The 26221-nt window shown below is 38.8% G+C and overlaps 1 protein-coding gene across 1 annotated transcript in view; it reads left to right on the top strand.

The window, feature by feature from the left end:
• The window catches only part of FRMD3 (FERM domain containing 3), a 140715-nt gene extending 115713 nt beyond the window's left edge, over positions 1-25002 (top strand). The window contains exons 11-14 of the mRNA XM_055699693.1: positions 2208-2282; positions 2861-2929; positions 6096-6217; positions 21511-25002. Of these exons, the coding sequence (XP_055555668.1) occupies positions 2208-2282; positions 2861-2929; positions 6096-6217; positions 21511-22106 (862 nt within the window). The 3' untranslated portion in view covers positions 22107-25002. The remainder of the gene's footprint in view (positions 1-2207; positions 2283-2860; positions 2930-6095; positions 6218-21510) is intronic.
• The last annotated feature ends 1219 nt before the right edge of the window (positions 25003-26221 follow it).

Genomic DNA, 26221 nt, shown 5'->3' with positions numbered 1-26221 from the left:
ATAGGGAATGGGAAACAATTCCCACCCAAAAGAGAGAAACTGGTGTTCAAAGTAAAGATGTCTGAGGGACACTCACAGGAATATAATCTCTCTGCTCTTACTGTTAGGTGGTTGTAGCATTAACTGTGGGGGGTTGGTCACAAATGCATGGTTGTGGTGGGTTTGGCCTTGAGTAGGTGCCAGATGCCCATGCATCTACTCTCTCATTCCCTCTCTTCAGCAGGTCAAGGTGAGAATATAAGACAAAAAAGCTCTTGGGTTTGGATAAAGGCAGAAGGATTGCATACCAATTACTGTCATGGGCAAAACAGACTTGACTTGAGGAAGTTAATTTGATTTGTTTCTCACCTCTTACTCTTTTTTGAAGTGTCAATAAACACAAAACTAAAACCACCCTTCCCCTGTTTCTTCCCAGGCTCAACTTCACTCTTTCATTTCCAACTCCTCCATGTCCTCCTTGCCCCAAGCAGTGCAAGGGAGATGGGGAATGGGGTTTGCAGTCAGTTCACAGCAGTTTCACTCTGCTGCTCCTTCCTCCTCACACTTTTCCCCTGCTCCAATGTCCTTCACAAACTGCTCCAGCATGGGTCCTTCCCATGGGCTGCAGTCCTTCAGGATAAACCTCCTGTGGCACGGGTTCCTCTCTATGGGCCACAACTCCTGCCAGGAGCCAGCTCCTGCATGGGCTGTCCACAGGCTGCAGCTTCCCTCAAAGCATGACCACCTGCTGTAGTGCAGGGACCCCCGTGCGTTGCGGTGTGGGTATCTGCTCTGGCATGGTCTTCCATGGGCTGCAGGGGGGACAACCTGCTTCCCTGTGGTGTTTTCCACAGGCTGCAGGAGAATCTCTGCTCCGGCACCTGGAGCACCTCCTCCTGCTCTTTCTTCTCTGACCTTGGTGTGTGCAAGGCTGCTTCTCTCATGGTTTTTTTCTGTTTTCTGAATGCCTTCAGGGCACTACTGCGGGGTTATTTCTTTAGCATGATTCCTTAGAATTATGCTTGCCTGTTTCAGTTTTGGTGGGTTTTAAAAGAGGGCTACTTTACGAAAGTGAAGCTTGGTAGTGATATTCAGTGGAGAGCAACCTGGCAGGTAAATTAGAAAATAGTAATGGTTAATATGTGTGATACAGAAAAATAACAACAATAACCCAAACACGAAACTGAAGCCAAAGTAATTTGTGAATAAATGCTTAGAGTAGTAGTTTTGAAACAACACAGCTTTTCATACGTTTCAGAGAAACTGAGCTGTACGGTGTAGACTGTTAGCGTCTTACAGCATTAGATAAATCCTGTCTATGTCCTGTATGATACCAACAAGGAATTCTAGTAAGGTTAGGACAGACGAAGCCAGGTTGTGTAAGTAATTAATGATAATGGTGCTTTGCCTTAATTAAATTTGGTCCTCTCTTCTGCTCAGAGGAGCTTGAGACTTGGAATTTAAGATAAGGTCATGATCACTTGGTATGTCTTGAAAAACAGAGCTTTAGTTGTGTTTTGATCCAGGCTCAGGGTTGACTGTTGTGATTATTTTTGAATAGATATAAATCATAGAAGATTGTCTACTAGGGTCTGGGAACGAGAGACTTGATACAAAATCAGTATGCCATTTTGAAGGCAGAGAACATGAAGGAGATGGCATGTCTGAGGTACTCTTCCATGATTTTTGTGGTAAAATACTGTGATAAAAGGTTCCTGTGTACTTTGTGATTAGAGAGAAGCAGTAGGATATGGTATAGGCTACTGAGAAGTTGACACTATAGAGACATCAGAAATGCAACTACTTTGGGAGACAAGTGTTACCACTTCTTTTTTTTTTTTCTTTGGTTTACTAGTTGGAAAGTGGAAATAGCCGTGTCTTCCCACAAACAAGGTGACTTGTCCCAGGGGCTCTTGGTGTACCATGGTCTTTCCTGTGTCCTGTGAATGAAAGTCCCCAGAGATGCAGCAAGTGTCTGCATCTAGTTTTCTTGCTTTCTTATCCAGACAATCACTTGTTTGGTGTTCAGGCATTCTGTGCTATCTGATTTTTTTTTTGTGTGTGCTTTTTATTCTAATTTGTAAGGCCTTAAAAAAGTTGGAAAGGCCAATTATTGAATATTACTTTGTGGTATAAAAATAGAAAAGCTTGTAGTTTACCTTGTTTGGTTTTGCTTATCAGGTTCCTTCTGTGCTGAAAATGTGACAGCCTCTGTTATTTTTCTTCAGGTATGCAAAATCCAGTCAGATCAAGACCATGTCCAGCAGCAAGATATTTTTTAAAGGCAGTAGATTTCGATATAGGTGGGTGTTTGCAGTTTCTTTTTCATGGTAAACCATTTCAGAAAGTAAGGGAAAACATGGGTAATTATGGGTGGTAAATTGAGAGCTTTTCCTTCTTGAGGACCTGTTCACCCCTAATCCAGGTCAGGATTTGAAAAACTTTCTGTTCTCTCTTTAGCATCACCTATAAAATGATGTGGAGGCTTCACGCAGACCTCTGTCAAAGAGCAGTTTCATCAGAACAGCACTTCACTTCTTGTGCAGTTTCTGTACAAACAAGGATGTGTGGCCAGTGCAGATTGTATGCTCCCTGTAACTGGGCATCTCTGGACCACGGATGCATTAATGGGATAGTCCAGTCCCACTCCTCGCATTGTACTGCAAAGTTGCTTTTTCTTCAACAGCTTTGCAGACAGGTTGTCAGCAGAATTTTTAATCTGGGACATTATATGTCCACTGCATAGGATTTTTTTTTTTTTTTTTACCTTTTCCTATTCTTCTTTTGAATGTACCTGAATTGTTCATGTATATATAGTGCTTGGCATGTAATGAGCTAATCTTAGCATTTGCCTGAATATTTATTTCATGTTCTAATGCAGTGGAAAAGTAGCCAAAGAGGTTGTGGAGGCAAGCTCTAAAATCCAGAGGGAACCTCCTGAAGTTCACAGGTATGTCTTGATATTCGATATTAAAGTTCAAGGAGTAAGGATGATTATTGTTCTCTACAAATAAATTCTCATTCCTTTCACTTGAACTGTAATGGCTGTCATGCTGAGCTTCTACAATGAGGCATGCAAGCCTTGGGAAGTACATGTTGCCAGTGTTATGAAATTTTGACAATAGCATGTAGTCTACACAAGGGAACTTAATCTGTGCTGGTTTGAAGCTGGTTTTAATCGATCAGTCAGATAAGTACCTTATATAATTTTCTGTGTTATGACATAGACTCTTATTACATGATCCTGACAGAAAAGTACATTCTCATTTCATTGCTAGTTCTTGCCTGGTTTTGAAAAATTCTGTTTTGTGGATGTATATCGGTATGATTAAAAGTATACTTTATAGCTTTTCTATAATGCAGTCAGATTAAAAAGCAAGACGTTCATTTAGTAAAGGAAAAAAAGATCAGACAATCTTCTTTTCAGAGAAAAATTTGGCTTGTTAGAAATAAGCAGCTGGACTTTGCAAGCAAAATACTTTCTTGACTTTATCACTCATTGTAGTAACAAGGAAAACTGGTAGGAACCTAATTAAAGTCCTTCAGACAAGAAGAAAGAAGCCAGCAGGAAAAAGCTATTTAACAACTTTTTAAAAAGGCTGCTTAACTTTCTGAGCATTCTACAGCCATATCCCTATTTTTACAGTGATTTTTTTTTCAGGGGTGGTATGTGTGTTTGGTTTATTTTTAATTTAATATGGTTATTCCATCTATATTTGAGAAAAACTTGGGTTGTCTTTACTAAAGGATAGGAGTATATTTGCAGCAAATATTTGTAATTATGTTGTAATATATGTAATTAATAGTAAGGCCGTGCAGGGATGCTTTTGAACATGCTTTTGCAGATTACATTTAACAATGGGGTAAGCAATGGTCTAAAATGTGTTAATTGAGAACACACAAGGCAGAATAGAGCTCCATCACTGAGGCAGAGTAGAATACTTGGGCACAGAGGTGCATTTTAAATGCAAATAGTTACATAAGGAAACAGCTTATTGCCTACTTTCCATAGGGTCTCTTTTTTTCGTAGGATAAGAAAACATTTTCATGTAAAATTATTTTATATCTTGTATTTTACTTTTTTTTGCTTTCAGTATTTAAAGTATTTTAAACATACTGTTTAAAACTCAGTGTTCATAAAGAAACGGATCAGAGGGCAAATGAGTCATACAGATTTAATACCTATAAATAATAATGTATATTTTTTGTGATTAACTTCTTAAAATGCTTGCATATACAGTATTATGGCAGCTCCAGGTTCAGTTTCTTAGAAAGACTAAGAAAGTCTAATGATTTAAAGTGCTTTTATAGTGCAGGTTTTGAAACGGGAGACAGAGGTAGATAGCTTGTCTTTAGTAGCACCATTAGGCAAAAAGCATAGAAAATTTTCATCACCAACAAAGCAGGCCTTAGAATCAAGTTACTCTGTGAAAGAAGATTTGGCGATGGGAAATGATAGTTTTTAAGATGCAAAACATTTAGAGGAAATGATAAGATTTATGATAAATATATATGTATATAAATATAAACATAAACATATAGAAAGAAGTTTTCTATCCCTTGCCCCCTCCGTCAAAGTCAATTCGATGGTACCATGGCTGCATTGAGAAAGAAATATACAGTCGTAAGGAGGTTACTGTTCTGTATCTTTTTGTTTGGATATTACTCTTAAAGGACCACAGGCTGAAAACCTGTTGGAGTCTGTAGTCATGCAGCATTAATGTGGTGGTGAGTTCTTCTGACAAATGCACACTGAATGATTTAATATTTTGCTTCCAGGACATGCCTTAAGGAGGGATCTTTGTAAGTAAGTGTTGAGTAGGAATATTCTATGGGCTTTCAAGCACAACTCCTGTTTTGGGAGTTGCTTGATAGCTCTTTACAGCCAGCACAAAGATTCAGGGGATGCATAACGAGCCTGTGGAGGTACTGTTGGATTGGAGTGATTGTAATTACAGTAATCCGAGTGAAAAACTTCTTTGGATAGTGAACATTTAAACTAAACAGTTATTAGAGACTGCTTACAGAATGCAAGTGGAGGATTTTAGTTTTGGGCATATGTTAACGGTTAACGGCAAGGAATTGTGGCAATTGAGCAAGAAAGCTTGTTTATCCCCACAGAATATTTAATGACATGTAATGTGACTTAACATGGGACATCTGTGTCTGAGTTTACCTAAGCCCTCAGCAACACACAGTCCCTTCTTTTCACTTGCAATAGGTGCTTTGTTCAGTTTGTTTATCTATGTGGAATTTTAAGTTGAGTCATTGTGCAAATTTGAAATGCAGTTTGTGAAATTCAGCACTGTACCTATGTACCATTTGAAGTCAAGTAGAATCCTCTTCCCTTTCATCTTTACTTTTGTTAAAAGTAAATATTTTATAATGTAATAGTTCACATTTATAGCAGGACTCTTGCTTCAGGCCTGTAAGTCCTAGATAACTTATTCTGAAGAACCATTTTATCTTCTCAGTAATAAGATTTTAGGCTCAAGTGAATCAACAGCATTCCTCAGACTTCCCTGAGAAAGTTCCAACACCTGCTATCATGAAAGCCTGTTAGAGCCAAATAAGACAAGAAAGAAAACCAACCTGATCACCTGGAGGCATGGTGTAGAGGTAGTGTCTGGGGTATGGGAGAGTGAGAGCATTGTGTATCTGTTAACTGAAGGGATACAGCCGTTCTTGCTTTAGCCTTTCGTCTGCAGTGCTCAAACCATAACAAAGCCTTTACTCAGTCCTGAAGGCAATGGAACAACATCAGGAAAACAGTTTGTATCCTCTCTACCTTCCCCTTCCTTGAAGCCAAATACTGGTGTGTGCTGTGCAGCATGGTGAGGAGCAGCACACTGAAATCCTGCATAAGGTGAAAAGGAGTCAGGCTGTGTAAAGGGAAGTAAAGCAGCACAAAACCTTTCTTACACTTCAGATGTTGAAAGGTTTATATCTGCTGAGGGTGCAATACAACATGGCTGGAAGCAGCGTTCAGTGTGCAGAGTTTGTTATGATCACTCAAGGCCTCCTGTAATTTATGCAAAACAATTCTGGGGTGAGATGTACTTGACTGCAGTTGTTTCCTTGTGAATAAACTGATCCTCTTTTCCCCATTCTTTTAGAACCAGCATTACCCAGAGTCGCAGCTCTCCCTCCTTGAACAAGCAACTCATAATCAACCTGGAACCTCTACAGCCCCTCCTTCCTTCTCCCTGTGAGGATGAAGAGGTTCCTTTAGGTGAAGGTGAGTCACTTACCCGATTCCTGCCAAATGCTACCAATATTTATGATAAAATGTATGGAAAAAGGTGAGTTACTGATGCAGGGATATGGGAAAAATTTAATAATTTCCATTAGGAGTACACCATTAAGCTTTTGCATGTCGTACTGGGAAATGATCACTAGCTCAAGGAACTGTGCAGAAGCCTCATGTGAGATTGTGAGGAAGTTAATGCTGTTCAGCTTTCTGTTTAAAAAATTTTTTTTTAGATTGTCAGGTGAAGGGAACTTAACAGGAAATAAATAATCTCATTTTTATAGCACTATTTTACTAAAAAGTAACTACAGTTACTCAGGAGTGAAAACTGGCAGTTTACTGTTAAGTATCTTTGTTTTTCTTGCTTCCCTTTACTTTTATATTTCTTTCTTTTTGTTCTAATGTTAGGAAAAACTGTCTCCTAATTTAATTCCATTGACAAAAAGGACCGTTATTTGAAGGTCAGTTAGGAAAGAATCTCTTCTAATTTAATCCCATTGACAAAAAAGGATGTTATTGGAAGATCAGTTTTAATGCATTTTGTTTAACAAGGTTTTCCCTGTATTTGTTTATTCCTTGATATTTTAAAAATTGCATTCAACACTATCTTTTTGAGACCCAGTCATTACAAAGAATGGTATGAACATCTTAGCCAGCTTAAATGAGGGTAACTGCATTCTTCCTAATAAAAAAGGAAGCCAACCCAAAAAGCCTAACAGTGGTTCTTACTTGAGATGTAGTGAGCTAATTGTTTCAGAACTTGGGAAATATGACCTCTGCTGTTGGTTTGTTGTGGATGATTAATGGGAAACGGAAAACAGCTCAGCAAGTATGTTCATTTTCATAGGAATGCATCCTACTTTAGTTTTGTAGGAGTCATATGAACATGTTTTGTTTGTTCTTCAGAGTTTTAACAGTGAATGTAGCAAGAGCAAGGTGAATTAGATTGTCTGTGAACTTAGTTTTTTGTAATTAGTAGTAGCTGCATGACATGTAGTTAATTTTTATAATTACTCATTTACCTCTGCTGTGAAATAAGTGTATCTGAGAATTCACTTTCTGACAACCAAGTATCAACACTGTGTTCCTGCTAGGCAGTTGCCACCACTGCAGAGTTATCAACAGCTTGCTACTGCTGTACCACACTTACAACTCTAAGCAATGAAATCCATTTTTGGAAAGTGCTGACTTACCATTGCTGGTTTCAAATGTACATATTATGTAAGCTTGAAAGCATGTTTCCTTTCATTCAGACAGATTGTTGTTACTACTGCAATTTAATAGAAGTACTTGCTGGTGGATTTCCTGTAGAAAGTGTTATGTGTAATTAAATACCACCAGATGCTAAGTTAGCAGTGTTTAGCTCTTTTACAATACTTTCCTGCAGTGAATTTGGCTATATTACCGACTTGCCTCTTGAACTGATCTCACAGCTCTCTGACACTGATGCTGGCTGTTCTGCCCACATGCACTCAATCCACTTCCATGGATTCCCATCTACTCCCTTGCGTCAGCACTGATCATCCCAGAGTGAACTGGGAGGAGTTAGAAAAAAACCAACCAAACAAAAGAAACCAAACCCCAACCAATGCTCCCCAACGCACCCCTGACTGTACAGTGTCCCAATACTGCCTGGCTCAACCTTGAAGAGGCTCATCACAGGGGGCCAGGCAAGGGTCCTGTGCAAGGCCAAGGGCAGGAGCAGGAGGTGGGGACAGGGGAGGCACCTAGCCCTGGGACAGGCTTACCTGCATTGGGAAACTGCTTTTAGTGCACTGTGCACATGTAGCAGCCTTGGCATCTCTCTGAATGTCTGGGCCTGAGGTGGGGATGGACACCCTGGGGTGCTTTCCAAAGAGCCTGCAGATGGTGTTGAGAGCATGGTGCAGTCCTGCCTAGGTCAGATGTGGCTTTGCTGTGTGGTTTGGCTAATGCAGCTTCCAGGACCCTCGGTCCTATTTCTGCAAGGTGCTGCCATATGCACACGGATGTTCCAGCCGCCAATGGCCGAGACCTTCACATAGTGCTGCACTGTGCTGTGTAGACGGGCCCAAGCAACTCATTAGCACAGCTGGCGATAATGGCACTGCCAGCTGTGCATGCATACCTTGGACAGATTCAGGAGAGTGCACAGCTTTGTCTTTTAACTGAGCAAAAGTTACTTGTTCTTAATTTTAAATTAGCTTTATGTATTATGAGGAAAACAGATGGACAAAAATATGGTGGCCTCAGTGTCTTGAGTAAATATTTCTGCTTCCTGAAACTTCTGGAGAGATGAACTCTGAGATGGCTGAGACTGGGTTGTATGAAACTGAACTAACAGAAACTGCCAGGTGAGAGTGAAGATTTTGTGCCAGTTGATAGTTGCTAGGGAAAAAAGCCATCAGAGATGGCCACAGCAGAGCCCACAGGATTTTGAGCAGCATCAGCCTGCCTTGTTGTCCGTATGGGATAATCCTTTCAGATGGAAAATAAACATGGTGCAACCAAATACTGAAAAAGAATTAAAGCCCATCCATTCTCCCATATGAAATTCCATCTTACAAATCTATTCTGGCTGTCATGCTGAAGTGAAGGTGTCCTCCAGAAAAGCCAAAATTGTCCATTGGTTTTGCAGACATGTTAAGAAAGGGTATGCTGCCTAAACACAGTCATAAAGGACCACTGTGGAAAGAAAGATACTGGACGCCCATGATACCACTGTAATAGTTACTTCAGCAGTTGACATTTACACAAGAGGATTTGAAAACAAGTAATGGTATTTTATTTTTTATTAGAACGGCAGGAAAAAGTATCCTGAGTTTGTCTATTGGTGTCTCATTCTTCAAAATGCAATTCTTCAGTTACATTCAGTTAAATTACCGTTATGTAAGTGGTTTATATAAGAGGTTGGCCACCAGCCAGTACATATTTTATCAAATTAAAAAACTAATCTCATGTGTTCATATCTTAGGTTTTGCAGGTCATCTGTCAGTGCTTTATTGCTACTGCCTACGATTCTTCACACTTCGCATATTCCTTGTTACTAACTTTTGTTTTGCACTGATGTCCTTCCATCTCAGGAAGAAGAAAGAAAGAGCCATGCTAATGTGAAAATGCAACCATAAAGTTATGCATAGAGGGTTATTGCATGGAATTAGATTTTACATGTATGAGTGTCAGATATGCTTGGAAAGATCGTTTCTAACTTTTGAACCTAAAAGATGTTGTTCAAAAGGCACCTAGCTACAGAAGTTCGAAGTGTATCCAGAATTGTGATTGCAAAATTCCTCTTTGTCACAGAGGGCAAAATCAGGCCCTCTGAATGCTCATGTTAGGTCCTTTCCATGGTCCTTGCTCTATGTGCAGTTGAACACATTATAATATTTTTGGCATTGATAGAGGAATTCTGTGGCTGCCTTCTTTTACCATCTGATTTGGTGAGACATATTATTGCCTGTCCTGATCACTTGGCAATTATTTTGCAGGTGGTAGATAATTGTCTTTGGATTTCCCAACACCAGATGCTTCATGTACTTGAGTAGTCCTAATTTTTTTTTTAAAAAAAACAGCAAAACCACACTCTGAGTGACAGCGTATTAATGGTGTTTTGACAAAGGCACGAAAAGGTCTTGTAAGTCACTTGGTACATGTATGCTTAGCTTTCATACATGAATGATTTTCCTAGTGACATTGACTTTTGCCCTTGGAAAACCAAAGTGAAAGAGTGCTTCAGTCATCGTATTGATAGAATTAACTTGTACTGTTTTTTAGAAAACACAGTGTTGATGGCACAGACTCATTCTAAATTCCTCTTGTTTAAAATCCATGTTCCTCAATTCTTTCTTCCTCACTGTTTAGATGTCCTCATTGATCTTTTTTTAAATTCTGAAATTGTATGCCTGTGCATCTGAGTTATGTATGGAGAGCTCTTAACCTTTAGAAAACTTATTTTTGTGTGTCACTTAAGTATAAGAAATACTGCATTAACAGCAATTAATTGGCACAAGTAGTGTCTTTATTTTATAATGTGGAGTCTTTGTTGCATCTTACAGGTATGTATGGGAATGAGCACACACCTGCTCCTGCCAGTCTGCGTGAGAGTTCTTATCTGTGTAAGCTTTGCTTGTAGAGCAGAGGCATATGGAGCTTTTGTGGTTACAGCTTAGGCAGAACACATGAAAAATTAGCCACTTATTAATAATTGTATAAATAAATGTTAAAAATATGTTGGTAAAATAGGAGACAATTTTAAGTATCTGTTCACATGTTGTTTGTATAGCAAGAGCACTATAACAGGGAAACTAGTTCACTTTTTGCCCTGGGTACAGCTCAGTATTGTTACATTTAGTTTTTATTTGAAAAAAGAATTGTTGGTTTAGTGCTAACTGTTCTCTGGATAGAACTAATACACAGCTTGCCAACATTTATATTTTTAAAATCATACCTGCTGTATATGGGACACATACGTTACATCAGAGAGAATCATTAAATGTCTTATGTCATGTATCATCAAACAGCTTTTCCCTGTGAAATTAGCAGAAGCAATAGTCCTGTTAGCTGATTGTACCAGGTATGTGTGTGTGTATGATAACAAAAATTGTAACATGTAAGAGTTCATCAGATTTCTTAGTGGCTTTTCTAAATAAAATAATGGTTCTATTTTTAGATTCCTGTGATCTGCTGAGATAATTTCTTCTAATATTCCAGTGAATTTGGTAGAGGCCAAAGTGAGCATCCTTTGGCCAGGTTGTATGTGATGGAATTTTCTACTGTTTTTTTGCTAGTTTTTTGATGTTGAGATCATTCTTTTATTTTTCGAATAAAGTCTGGTCATCTTAAGTTTCTCCTGCTGCTGCACACTTTGTCTTGCAAGTTTCTGGGAGTCGCCCAAAGGCGTTCTGGCCTAAGGAGATCTTAACATCACTGCATGCATCATCATGTCTGTGTTCAATAAACTAACGTGGATTTACAGTCCTCTAACCATGTAATTGAGCCCTGCAAAGCCCCAAAAGAATTTTTTTAGGAGCAAACCTTTTGCTTCAAGATGGCAGTACCTAATGCTAACAATTAGCTCTGCCAGCTTTCATTTGTAACTTATTTACAAATTCTCAGATTTCCAGGTGTTTATCATGCCATGTGCCTACAAAATAAGATCACTACTTTAGTTACAAACTAAATAACATTGTCCCCATCACCATAATAGGGTACCTCTAAAATCTGAAGACAGGTGATATACTTCCTTTTCACATATACGTTAAAATTGTTATTTTTGAACAGAAATTTCCTGTTCACTGTTTTCACTGGCTGGGACTAGTTCGGAAGAGTGTTTTATTAGTTCTAGGTTTTGGTTTTGCTTTTGTAAACCATACTTTCTGATTTTAAGGGAAGTTACATAACCATCTGCTGTTTTCTGGCCCCCCTGTAATAGTGCATGAATGGTAAGGGTCTCTGCCACAGTTCCCACGGTCATTAGCCTGTCAGCAGTGCAGTATCTAGAGTAGCAATTCAGGAAGGAGGAGAGTGAAGTGAGCTGCAAAAACAATTAGTTACTGAGAGTGGACCCATCCCCTTGCTGGCACTCATCTGCACAGAGTCCTGGGCAGCACTGCAGAATAGAAGCAGGCTCCTTGTCTGGAAAAGCTTTGCTGAAAACCATCTTCCAACCATCACGCAGGATGTGCTGCCTGTGTCAGGTCACGCAAAGTCATCTTTCTCTCAGGAGACAGAACCTGTTCCTTACTTGCAGGGACTTAGTAGTAGAGACAGAGAGTTGCTGACTCAGCTGCAAGGTGTCGGCATAAATATCCCTTAGTTTTGTATACATGGTTTGTGGGAAGTGACTTTAAATCTCACAGTCTTTTCTCTTTCGCATGAGCATGGTCACATGAAGCATGTTATATATATTTATTCATCAACATGAATGTACTCCTGTTGGAAATCATCCACAGCCATGTCCAGGTGACACTTGTGTTCTTTCCTTTGCGTATTGAATGTGTTGGTGATCAGACTCTTGTAAGAATTGGTGCTTTCTATGTTTTGTAGCTGTGTACATGTTGAAGATCCATCCATTTTTGGTGAGATTTTAATGATACTCTTTTGGTTGCTATAACAGTTATAAGAATAAAGATGAGAAAAGCAGAATCTTACTTTTGAAGTGGTGACAAAATGGAGATAGAAAGCAGAGGGGCACATAATCTCAGACCCGCAAAGAAGTGCTGGCAGGGAAGGAAAGGAAAAGAGGAGAGTCTGCCCTGCAGGAGGAAGGAGCAAAAAGTAAAAACCTGCTGGATATTCATATTGTGTGGGCCAGGCACAGGAAAGGAGCCACAGTAAAGATGCTTTCCAAAAGCTCCATTGAAATGGGTGTCTTTCATGGGAGAAGTCACTTGGTGTAAAACACACAATTACAGGACAGTCTTCCCTGCCCATTTCTTTCCCACATATTTGCATGCACATCGTTGATGTTATGGTGCAGAGGGAACAAGGACGCCAGATAATGAAGACTTGGATGGTATAATATGTCATAAACATTAAAGGTTAAGTATTCTGGGAAATGAGAGACTGCCTTGCTGCCAGTATGCTCCTTCCAGTTTATGTCCTCTCTGAGGTTTCAGTGGACCCAGTAAGAGCTCCTTTCCCACTAGGACACTGTGATGCTGTGCATGAGGTTGCATTCCAGCTTCCAGCTGGAGCAAGTTGTCATCGGTCAGTGTGTGAGTGTCATGCCTTTTTTTAGGAGCCTGCATATCTTTGCTGGATGGCGCAGTGCCCAGCCTTCTGAAGCAACACTTCTGGTGGATACAAATGTCCCATAGCTGTCCACAAGTGGGAAATGGAGAACATATACAAAGGGAGACATTTTTCCCCAAGTTAAGAATTTTCTCTTCTTGTTTATACCAGGCAGGTCAGCTTTGATTCTAGGCTTGAAATGAAAGCATTTTCCACACGTTGGTTTGCCTTGTGACTAAGGTTTGTAAGAACAGCATAGGGATTTTTCCATTTGTATCTATACATTTTCTGCAGATTCTTCCCAGGCAGTGGTGGGAAACCAACATCAGTGGCCAAATTGAAGCTCTTTAGAAAAATAATGGCCACAGTGTCATTTTTGTTCTGTGAAAAACGTACTCCAGATGCTGGCCTTTTGTTTCACTGTGTTATGTTTTGATGCCATGGATATTTTTATGCTTGTTCAGCTGTTATGCTAGCAACTGCTAACTGAGATAGATGCTGTGGAAGTTTGTATTATACGTTATGAGGCATTTGGAAATGTTTAAAAATAACCTCTCGTTCTGTTCCCTACTGGGATATTTTTGTTGGCCATGTTGGAAGCTTGTCACTTGATTCATTGAGAGTGACTTCTGTTAGTCTCTTAAAACTCAGTGGGAACTCAATAAAAGGTCAAAGCTGGTATGGGTAGAGCCTTTACAAGACTTTGAGAAGAGGAATTAATAGCCAAAATGGTGAAATGTCTTGTAAAAATCCAAACCAAGAGAAGCATTCATTTGCGGATGATTAACCACTGCAACAAGGAAGTGTGCGTTCGATTGCTGCGACATGGCTCCAAGCTCACAGCCAGAAGGGCTGGTAAATTTAAATTTATTTTACTCAAACCTTTTCCCTGCCCCCACCCCACCCCCCAGTTTGTTGTGCTAATAGAGGTCTGTTGGGAAGGAACTGTACGGTGAATGACAATGTCACATCAAGTACAGCAGAGAATAAGGATGAATTCCTGACAGGAGCAGAGTTGCAAATGGAGGATGAATGAGACAAAACTTAAATGACATTTGTTGTAATAGCTGATGTAAATTGTGGATTTATTTGTTAACTGCCAACAAATGAGTGACTGGAATTTTTCCCCTCGTAGTTTTCTTGGGCTGAGGGAGAGAAATACTTTGAAACTGATAATTTCTGACAAAGCTAAATAGGTCTTAAATTAGCAGACAGGTTCATGGCAGATTTTGGATGCCAACTGAATACAGTGTGAGTTCAGTTTAGCATTTTACTTCAACTAAGTGGGTTGGGTTGCCAGATCATAACTTTGTTGGTTTTATTTTTCTAGATACAGAATAATTTAATATAGTGAGTAATGTTACGGGGGGGGGGGGGGGGGGGATGGGGAAGGGAATCTGGTTCAGATCTGGTTTTCACTTCCACATAACACAAGTGCAACCCAGGGAACAATGTGTATTCAACATTGCTTTGGATAGCAACCAAAACAAAGACCTTTTTTCTCGTTTTTATACGAAATCTCTTTGCCAAAGATGGCTTGGCCTGTCTATCAGTTTATCTGTCTCTGTTTCTTTAATGTTGTGAGACGTTTCAAAATTTGTTTCTCCATGCTGTTTATGGTACTGTTTACTTTTGTTATTTTTGCATATATAGATTGACAGATTTCAGTTTCCATGCACCTATATAAAACTATGCCTTTGTATTGAATCTTCATTTCAGTAATAAATATTTACAGAAGAATTAACTGAGAATGTCCTGGCAAAGACCAGAATACTCTCACACCTTTGGCATCTGAAAATCAGAATGCATTAAGCACAGCAGATACGGGAGAACCTGCTTCTTGCAGTGACTTGTCTCTTGAATAGCAACAGCCCCTGGCTGCCTTTGCTTCATGAGTTCACCACTCAGGGTAAACGATCATGTCTACGAGAATGCACTGAACTCCCTTGATTCAAAAACAGGTAGTAAGATTGAAAAGCGTTAGTATTTAGATGCATTTTGTATCCTTATACATCAGAGGTTAAACGCTGGCTCCAAATAGACACAAGCCGTCTTGTTGGTTTAATATGACACTAGTCTAGTAATGTGTTTGTGCACTGGAGCTACATTGGTTCTTAAAAGACTTGATGTTACAGTAGTTCATAGGATGTTATTCCTTTTGGTATACACATACATAAAACCTGTATGTCAGCATATGAAACCTAAGGACTGGAGGTAGCTTGTGCAAAACTCATGGCAGGGGCCATAAATCCTTGGAAGAACCCTGTTGTGTTTGCAACCACTTCAGACCAACGCTGACTCTCACCAGGAGGGCTCACCCAAGCTGAGTAGGGGTGATGAAATGTCCCACTTTCTTCCTTTTCTTGGGTGCTAAGCTTTCACATTGTGCCCACTTCTTTTCAACCTTGGTCTCATTGGCCTGGTGCTAGACACTGAGTCGCTGCAGTTCCTTCACCAGCTTCTCCCATTTCCTTGAGCTACTGACAGATGTAGATGTATCTTGCCTTCTCATTCCTGCTTCCATGATACACAGTTCTCTCTCCCTGCTACTCCCTTCAGCATTTTCGCTGCTTAATCCTGGTTCTGGAATGGGGTCAGCAGTGCTGGGGTGGGCTCCTTCCAGGCCAGAGGGAGGTTAGAGACAGGCACACCAGAACGCCTGCTGTGCTGTGTGCTCTGTTTTGCTTCTGTCTCTGTGCTTTGGGTGCCCTGTGGGTGTGAAAAGCAGGGCAATGGTCTCCGGTGGCTGCACTAGCTGTGACATTGGTTGAACACTGACACACAACGCCGTTAAGAGGTGAGTTGTAACGCTGCAGTCACCGGGGTGAGTTGGCAACTGTTGACAGGGCTTTACTCCCTTCTAGAATTGCCTGTAAGATTAGAACAGATGGGAATGGCCAGCAGGAAAGCCAGGTCACTGTCTAGAAAGGAGTTATTATAACTGTCATTGATTTACTTTCCTTGCAAATCTAGAACAGGTGTTTTCTGTGGGCACGGGATGTGGGTAAGGTAGGGATCTATGTCCTCCTACTTCTGAGGGCTGGACATCTGGCCGTGATGTGGATCTTGCTTTGATATAGATCTCGTGTAGGGGAATATTTGAGTTTAGTGCAATTCTAGATTCTGTTTCCCTTTCCTACATATTCTTTGTGACATCCATGCACTTTGCTTATGTGAGAAAGTCACCCTCCCCTTCCCTCTGAAAGGTCATTTGTTCATAGTACAAATTAATTTTGTCCACATTGAAAACCAGCAAAGGACTACACAATATTTCTAGAGGAAGTAGTAAAAGGGTTAGGAAGAAACTGTCCTAATTGCAGCCTGGCTGGCCTTACTTGTTTCAATGAAGTATTGCCAGCACTGCTCTTTCTGGGCAATATCTAATTTTACATTGCTGTTTAGAAGAAGGAAAGACACTTGTTCCTTTCTCCACTATACTAAGCCTTTACAGATGTGTAATTGTGTTTGCATGTCTGGTAAGTAAAGCTGTGTGCAGTGTATCTGGTCACCAAACAATACATGAACTGAATTTTTCAATAAGCAGAGGATACGTTTTTCTGGGGTGCTGTATTTCCAGCAACTGCAGCTGCTTAAGAGAGGTGAAGCTGGGGCTGCCCTTCATCTTGTTAATCCTCAGCTGCTGGTTTTGGCCCCTTTAGGAACACTAGCGGCTGACAAAATTTTTTTATACCTCTTGCATGTTAATATTCTCAGCAGATGACCACTGTAAAGTCATGTTTTATTCAGCTGTTCATGTTTCTATCTGCTGTAGCCAGTTAGAGGTTTGAACTAATCCCAGTATTTGGTGGAAGAGAAGTGCCGACTTTTGGCTAGTGTAATGAGATCTTTCTGGAACTGTAAAATTTGTCTAGTTGTCAGAAAAGTGTAGCAGATTTTTCCTATAGATATATAATACTAAAAATAAAATTTAGGTTATTTACTTGATATTCCAGTAATAGGTGTTAAAAGATTCTGATCTATGGAATGTAAATTGCTGGTAGAAATATAAAATGAAGAATGGAACAAAGAAGTTGTTCTCAAATGTAATTTAATACTGAAGTCATCCTTTAAATCTAAACACAATATAAATTTAGTAGACTCTTCAAAATCTATGTTTGCTGTGGGCTTACACAGTTCATAGCTAATTGTTTCCTCAGTCCTTGACCTGAGAAATGTTGTGGTGTTATAGGGAATATGAAGTAAAGAACAGCTTTATATATTTAATTTTTCAAATATTAAATGAGCTTGCAACAGCAGCAGTTAATGCCTGTTCTAAATTTTCAGTTTTTTACATCAAAACATTACTTACTTACGCATCTGTTTGGCTGATGTAGAATGCATTTCATATGTCATAATAACATGCAAACCAGTTGAAAATTCTTGTAATCCACTAAGGCTAAGGAGTGGACTGTAAAGCTGATGTATGCTCTGGAACTGCTACATATTCCAGTGTTAATACAACCCCTTCAGAAAACACTGATCTGAAAATGTTCCTCTACCGCCTTCTATCTACAGTTAATCACAATGTCAGAAGTTTGCTAGTTATTTGAGAAAAATACAGTTTTAATGAAAGTTAATATGATCTCTTGTGTTTATGTTCACTATGCACACTGGAATTTACTCTGAGGAAGGAGAGAAGGCTCAAGAATCATCAATTGGGGTGACCTTTCTTTGCGGTAGTTGCAGCTGTCTTCTCTATGATGAGAAACATGATGAAGATATATTACTGACCTTGCATCTAAGCAGGTATAGAGATGCCTATGGCCGAGATTCTCAAATCTGAGAGGTTAAATTTAGTCCTTTAATCCATACTGAGGTGTCTAAGTAAGTGGTTCAACTTACCTTTTACTTCTATTAAGAGAAAGTGGAAACCACATTTGAAAATCAAACAGTAGTACTTGTGTATCTAAAAATACATGTAGGTGTTTAATGTTGGGCTCCAGAGTTTAAAAATTTTGGATTTTATATTTTTAAGATATCTGAATGCACTCTCAAATGACTTGGAGTGCGGTTTGATGATCCAGTGTTACCAGCTGTTACAGTATGCTTAGGAGAAAGTTTACCCCAGATCTCACCTCTTAGTGTTCTTAGACTGTTGTGTCCAGTTTCCATCAGTTTGTGTCCTCCTCTTGATGATTGTGACAAATGTATTTGTTAATGCACAGACTGGTGTAGACAGTAAGTTCCAGCACAAAATATGTTTCATGCTGAAACGTGATGAATTTCTAATGTGGCTGTGATAGGAGAGGACAGAATAGTTGAGGCAAGAAATTATGCAGCCAAATTAAGCTAATGATGAGACATCTGCATTTTCTTTATTGAGGACAAGCTATGCAGACCTGCTGGCTTTGTGTTGGTGAGAGGAGTACTCCTCTCTCTCTGTGTCCCTGGTCAGGTGCTGCACTTGTGAGACCGTCTGACAAGCCAGTTCAGGAAGAAAAACCATCAGAGAACTAACCCAGGAAGAAAACCAGTTCTTTTCCTAGGTTAGCTTTACAAGCTGGCTTGCTCAGGGCTGAAGTAAGGGGAAGCAGAAACGGTGGGTTTCGTTGATTCTGCCATAATGTGAAATCTCACCTGGAGGCATGGCCAGTGTATCTCCCAGAGAGCAGGAAGAGGTAACGAATTACAGGGGGGGGACGACATCTGCCTGGGCCATTTTGAAGACTGAAATGGGGAAATCAGTTTTAATAGCTAATGTGTTCTACAGAATAAGGGGATGCTTCCTGAGGACGGTGTTCTGTAATTAAGAGGTTTTCTGTGATGAATGTAACATGACAGGTAAAAGGATTCATTAAGAAATTGATACAGAAACATTTCTGGTCACATTAGAATCAAGCTAGCTTGTTCAAGGAGTGAATTAATGTAGGTTTTCTATAATTTCTTACGTTTTTAGAAATATTTGTAATATGTTGTTATTTTATGTTGCATTTATTGGCATTTCATCCCGACTGGCATTAAGTTTGGTATAACTTTAAAGTTACCAGATATTAGCAAGCCATCACTTACCCAACTTTTGGGAAGTCTGTGAACTGGGTTAACTTAGCAAGTACCTTACTTACCCATTCGATTGTCTGGAGAACATGCTTACAGAGCTGCAGAGGTTGCATAGAGGATTTTATGATAACTGTCAGGCACTCTGTCATACAGCAGGAGCTAAGGGAGATGTTTACGTGAGGAAGTGTTGTAACAAGTTTCAAGATTCCTAGTGCAGCAGCCCTTTCTCACAAAGTGTTACTCTGGTTGTTTAATTTCATTTACGAAGTTTAAACATGTGAACTTTGTATTGGGAGATTTTTCTGCAAGTACTGGGTATTTTGGGCTCTGGCAGAAATATGATCACGTGTCTGTGTCTGGCTCAGGGCAGGTCTACTGCTGAGTGACCTATTAGGACACAAAGCTGGTATCAGTTATGAAATTGAGGCTTTCATGGATATGTCCTGTCCCATGATAGTCGTGGTAGAGAGTGTGTGTGTGTGTGTGTGTGCGTGCGTGCGTGCGTGTGTGTGTGTGTGTGTGTGTGTGTTGGGGGAAGAAATTGAAAACAGAGATTATAAGACCTTGTCATTCAAGAAATGCAAAACTTGTAACAATGAGGAGGTCTAGGGTAAGGCAAGTATCACCAACTTTGCTGAAATGTAGTTATGCCTACTGCTAGTAGTAGCCAATGACTTAAGGATATTCTTTTACTACCTAGTGTAACAAAGGAAAGTAGGTTTCAGAAACAAAGTTAATAATTTCAGTGCAATGAATGGTATTTAAAATTCTTAGTACTAATAATGTACAAAAAAAAAGTGGCTTTTTCAAGAAAAAATGTGAAAAGTCTTCTGATCTTAAAGTGAGATTCTTTGCAGAATTCTGGTCAGTTATAGTTTGGTTACTATTTAAAATTGTGGCTTAGTATTGTAATCCAAATGCACCTAAGCTGTTTACTGTCCTATATTGTAGATGCCTTTATGACGGGGATTTTTGCTTTTCCGTTTTTGTCCTGGTTCGTCTGTTTACAGAGCACTGGTGCATCTCTTCTTTATAGCATGGTTCAGGACATACTTTATTTCCTTCACCTCAAATTGACCATAATAGGTCTTTTGTTCAGTTTAATTTTTTTTATGTTTGCCATCCTTTAACAGAAAACTTTAATGTAGCTTGCTGAGACCCTTGTAATTCACACTGAAAACCATTATATGTCCAGTGTAATTAGGGCTGGAGATGTACTGTTTTTCCGAGTACTTTTTTTTTTCTGTAATAGTATATTTTCTGTTACATCATGTTGTTTTGAAGTCTCTGAACCTTAATCTTTACCACAATAAAACTGGAATGAATCTTTGATAATGTCAGTTCACTGTCTTTTACAGAAATCTTTCACTAAAATCAAAGAATTAGGCTATTTGAAATAGTACATTGACATGGATTTCCTGAGTTACTTGTTGGACAAGTCATGTAGCCTTGTATTGGTTTTACCTGCTTGATCCTTATCCATCTGTTGTTTTTGTATTAGTCAGTAAAGAATGGAGAGATGCTTAACATCACAAAATGAGAAGTACTAAGGGTTATGTGTTTCTGTTGCACATGATACTGTGTATGGTCTGTTCCTTTTGCATATAGATGGTATCTGATGATGGTAATGAGAGTTAGGACAAATTTAAATCTATTTTTCCCATCACTTTTTCTGAGCTCTGTGTCTGACTCTTCTCCCTTCCACTCCTGCAACTGATGACTAACAGCAGTCACTGCTGTGTTGATATAGTTGCTAAACACCAAGACTCTTTTTCAGACTTACTGCTACTGACGTTAAACTGGAAAAAGGTAAGTTTCAGGAAGAGAAAGCTTGGGCAGCAAGTGGGGTAATAAGAAACAAGCATACCATAAGGCTAAGAAAGACTCCTCTCTGAGGGTTGGAGAGAAAAATTTAAAGGAGAGGGAGAAAAGAAACTGTGCGTACAAAGAGTAGAAAGATGACTGGAAGAAAAATTAGACATGAGAAGAGGGAGCTTTTTAGAGGTGAGGCTCATTCTGTTTCAATGATATGTAATCCTCATACTGAGTGTCAGCCACCTTCTCCTTTTGTCCTCTCTGCTGTTAATGTGAATTTATCGTGATAACCTATTATCTCTTTTTAATGTGATTCTCTATCAAAAATTCCCCACCTCAGCCCTTATCTTACCACATTCTCCTCAAAGAAATAAAGGTGGGTTGTTGTGTTTATTTTTACTGTTATTGTTATACACCAAATAAGACCAATTCACATATGTACTACGTGTTAATTAATATCAGAAGTCTTATTGTTAGTAGAAAATGAGCTGTTTTGTTTTCTGTTTTGCATTACAGCATTATTAGCTGCATCAGTTACAGTTAAGCACATCTGGTTACTGCAGTGTTGTAAAGATGTTGCCCTCTGTAGCTTTTCAAAAACCTTTTCCAGTTTTTGCTAATCATGTGTGGTTTGGTTTCAATATACAAAATAATTGCAGAATCATCTTTCCAACCTTTTTTTAATACTATTGGAAGGATGAGTTTTGCCACCAGGAAGGCAGAAATTTAGGATCACTATTCTCATCTCCTTTTTTAAGGTATCCAGCTGCCAAAGGAAGATGAGATTTCAGTACCTGTGACTTCAAGCTCCCCCGTTAAGGACACTGGGGAGAATGTTGATCTTGCCATTGAACAGGAAGAGAAGATGAAAGAAGAACCTTTAACCATCTCAGAAATGGTATACAATCCCAGTGCCAGCTTGCTGCCCACCCCTGTTGATGATGAGATTGACATGCTCTTTGATACCTGTCCAAGAGTAGAGAATGAGAAAGATGATACAGATTCATTTGAGGAACTGGAAGCAGATGAAAATGCATTTTTGATTGCAGAAGAGGAAGAACTGAAAGAAGCTCGGAGAGCACTTAGGTGGAGCTATGACTTTGTAATGGGCAACATAGAGGTGAATGCCTTTGTGAAGAGTTTCTCCAGACTTCTTCTTGTAGGCCTTGGACTGTTGTTGTTTGTGTTTCCTCTTCTGCTTGTTCTTTTGGAATCGGACCTTCAAATTTCTTTTCTTCATGAAATCCGTCAGACACCAGAATTTCAGCAGTTTCATATTGAATATTACTGCCCCCTTAGGCAGTGGGTGGCTTGCAAAATAAACTTCATTTGTGACATGCTGGGCAGCTTTTAGATTTGAAATAAATATGATAAAACTAAGGGCTATATTCAAAATTTCGGTTAGTGCCAGCTTTCCATATTGCCCCTGGGGCCATCATTTGGTAGCTGTCTTCATATCCAGTTCACTACAGATTCTTCAGCTTCTTAAATTCTCTTTACATACTTAAGCTACCCCTTTAGTTACGGGTTTATGCAGTCACCATTCAATAACAAAAAAAGAAGCTTTATTTTAATTGCATTTCAGACTTCCTGCTCATCTATTACATCATATAAGATGGGGTCACAGTAAAGTTCATTGTCCTTAACCTTTAGATTCATGACACTAAATCCAATGAAACTGAAAGAAAAACCTTTTTGAATATACTCCTTAGTACAGCAGTCTCTTCTAACCAATGCCTATACAAGCAATGTTTATGCTGGGGTTTTGTTTTTGAGTTGGTTTTCTGTTTGTTTGTTTTTTTTACATTTTTATGTGTTTAAAATATTTTGGTAAATTTTTAGCAAAAGACAACTTCTGATGTTATTTAAATGTAGAAATCGTTAAGAGTAATGCACAAGGGCACGTAGGGTGTTTTTAGTGTTTTAGCAATGATTTGTTTTTAAACTATGGGCTGAAGAATGAATGAGTTTAATATAGCTCTGTATAGAGGGACTGTGGTTTGGAAATACATTAAAAGTTCACTCAAGTTCAGTAGGGGCTGATTGGATGAGGTGAAAGGACACCAAGTGTGCAGAAGAATTTCTGAAAGGCACAGTTGTAAAGCTTGGGGAAGTGAGCAGAACTAAAAATAATGATCCTTCCTCTTACCTGTCAGGTTGTCTTACACTTTATCAGTGCTGTAGAAAGTCCCTACAAGATAGTCCAAGTACGTAAGTATGTTTTGGAAGACATTGAGTCTTCAGTCTATATGTAGATTACTGTACATAACATAGAAAAAGACAATAGTAAGGAGAAAAAAAAAAAAGAAAAAAGAAGAAAAAAAAGTAAAAAAAAAAAAAGCACCCTACCTAGATCAATAGGGAGTTACCTACTTTACAAATTAAGAGAAGGGGAAAGGAGGAAAAGGAATATATTTTTTGTATTCCTTTTTAAAAACAAGCATTAGGCTGTACAGTCGATGTAAAAGTATCCTACTGACTCAGTTAAAGGCTTAAACACTTTAAGAGAGATGCATCTTCATCCCTGATGCCCATTATTACTAATCTCTAAGACAACATATTTTCCGTGCATACTAATATGCTTCCTTTCACATACAGCAGCATACTTACCCTCTTTCCCATTATTGTAAGCCCAGTTACATGGTCTAATGCTGTTTCGTGTAACATGGATTTGTGTATCTAAAAGTATTCCAATATAGCTTAGAGAATATACTTAAGTACAATCTTGTCAATATTGAGAACATTTGAAGGCCTTAAATACAACCCCTGTGGTACATTTGAAGAGGAGAAAGTTTTTATTCTTTTTCCCTGACCTGATATTAGTGCAGATGTATTTCATATTTAAACAAGGGAAATCTAATTTTGGCCTCAGAGCCTTTCTCCTGCTTAGACATTTATGAATTGGAGACATATTTAAGGCTATTTTATTAGATGTGCATTTAACACATTGTACCAGATCTCCTACTGAATAAATTAATTTAGTTTTGATATCAGAGAATCAGTTTTGCTTGGTTTTCTCATGTGAGCCTTTGCAGATTCTAGTTTGAAAATGGCAATTTCCATGGTGGGTTTCTCCTTTCCCTCTAATCTTCCCCAGTTTTTGAAGGACAAAACAGTTACATGGCTTAGGAGTTCTTTTTTAGTTGAAAATTTTTGAATTGCTATTCATTTCCCAATCAAGAAAGGCTGAATTAAACAACTACCTTTTTTCTCTTGTCTTTGGTTGTCCTTGCCAATCTGTTCCCCAGAAGAATCGTTATTGATTAGTTATTGATGTGTACTTCTTCTTGTGCTACTTGCAGCTAAATGATCCTTTCCCATGAGGTAGTAATCATTCAGTCTAATAGAAACGGAGAGTGAACTAAAGACGATATTTGCCCTTAACAGGAAATTACTCACTTGCATTGTTTCTAAACAAAGGTGTCAGAAAAGGTGTTTTGAGTTGTGAAGGCTGTGGCAGCTGGCATCCTGCTGGATCATGGAGACATGGTTCCATAGAGGATTCTATATAAGCCTGATAAGTATTTAAGCAAAAACAAAAAACAAAACTTAGATCTTATGCTCTAAAATATAGTCTTGTCCCTGTAAATTACAGCACTCCCAAAGTAGGAGTATTATTATGCTTGATTTAACTCTATCAGAAAATAGCAGAGTTGCATGAGAACATAATCTCAGAAACTGTGCAGTGCAGTAAGGTTTTACGTAGGGTTAAATGCAAGCGTGTGTGCGCACATACGCCTGCCTTTACTAACTATGTGCATATATTCAGGCCTGGCCTTTTAAAATTCTTCCCTTCCTTCCTGATATTCTCTAGTCTGTAAAAGTAATTTAACCGAAGGTAATGAGAATCCTGTAACTTAAAGGCTAGGACCACGTAATACATACAGAAGGATATGGCTGGGCATATTCAGAGAGAGTAGCAGTCTCGTATTTTATGGGTGAGGATGACAGACTTGGATTATGGAGAATCTATAGGTACAGTATTGTGTATTTCTGTCTGTGCTTGGATTATATTGTTAAATGTTATGTACTTGAAATCTATTTTGTGGTTTGTCTAACATTTATAAACACAACTCTGGGAAGAATTTAAAATGGTTTTATTTCATGGAGACTAAGGGGAAAATATACCTGTAACTTGAGCCTTATCTTTGTACAGTGAATTTCACATTTCTATATGTCAACATCCTGATTGTTTTGTATGTTGATATGATGGCAGGAATCCCTAATAAAAATACACTGGAGAAAAGGTTTCTGCAGTTATGACTGTTCATATGGTGAAAGATGTTTCATAAATAATAGTTCTTGTTGAGAATTAATCAGTACGTGATGCAGTGCGGATTTCTTAGAACTCTTACAGGTTTTTTTACATACTGATTTTTTTATTCATCAGCTGGAGAGACAGTAAGAAAGTGCTTTAAAATGAGATATTATTAACATGGCTTCAGATACACTAACCAAGGGCTTAATGGTTTGCCCAGTTACTATGTAAGAGTTGGTCATAGTCTTCAGTTTGCCCTGAAATAAAATTACTACACAGAGAATACAAATTGAGAACTCTGGTTTTAAAGTTAGGCCCTTTTAAAGTTAGACCCATAAAATATGGCTGCAACCTTTTGGTAGGCAGTTCTGGCTAGACTGTTATGCAAGCAAAGCTTTGCAGCTTTTGGATGGAGCTTGCTTATATTAAGTTGATTTGGAGCTCGGGCAGTGAAAAAGCATCCGGTAAGAAACATACAGTCTGCAAAGAGGAAACAACATTGTTTTGGAGAGCTAAGTCAGAAAAAAACAAGGACACTTCTTGAACACATAAAACATTTAGATGCAGATGTGTATGTACAGTACAGAAGGTGCCAAAATGTAAATGGACTGTCTGGCAATTTGAAATGTAAAGGGCCAGTACTATATAGTACAAGTACACCTATTTGCTCAGTTGAAATGGGGTAAGTTGTAATGCTGCCTTGAAAAGAGGTTGCATTCCTGCGGTAACGTGAGAATACAGTATATCCTCCTCAACATTCTAAGTACTTACCACAATTTATGGGAATAGCATGTGTACTTCGAGTAGAAATTCAGAATTTGTCATAAAATTCCTTCTGAATAATGACACATAAAATTTCTCTAAAATTAAAACTCACAGAAATGTCATGCCAAATTGGCATCTGAAGACATCAGGATGCAGGTATCAGTGCTAATAGTTGCTGTAGGTAACTTAGAACTTGACAACAGCCGTGTTGGGCCAAATTGAAGATCACAAGCACTGGAAGGCAAGAAACTTCATTTGGAAGTCAAGGTACGTTTCTTAACTTTTTGTTTTATTTTGTTCATTTTTGGTTTTGTTTAAACCCAAGAGGAAGTAATCATCTTTTCTGTTTGTATGGATTTGCTGTAGGTTTTCTTACAGCTGTGTTTTATGTGGAAAAAGATCTCTGAGACACCTTGTGAAGGTCTCTGCTGTTACAGCTGTTAAGT

Source organism: Falco cherrug, chromosome Z, assembly GCF_023634085.1.
Source record: "Falco cherrug isolate bFalChe1 chromosome Z, bFalChe1.pri, whole genome shotgun sequence".
NCBI lineage: Eukaryota > Metazoa > Chordata > Aves > Falconiformes > Falconidae > Falco > Falco cherrug.
Note: the sequence above shows the minus strand (reverse complement) of the source record. Positions and strands in the feature narration are given on the sequence as shown.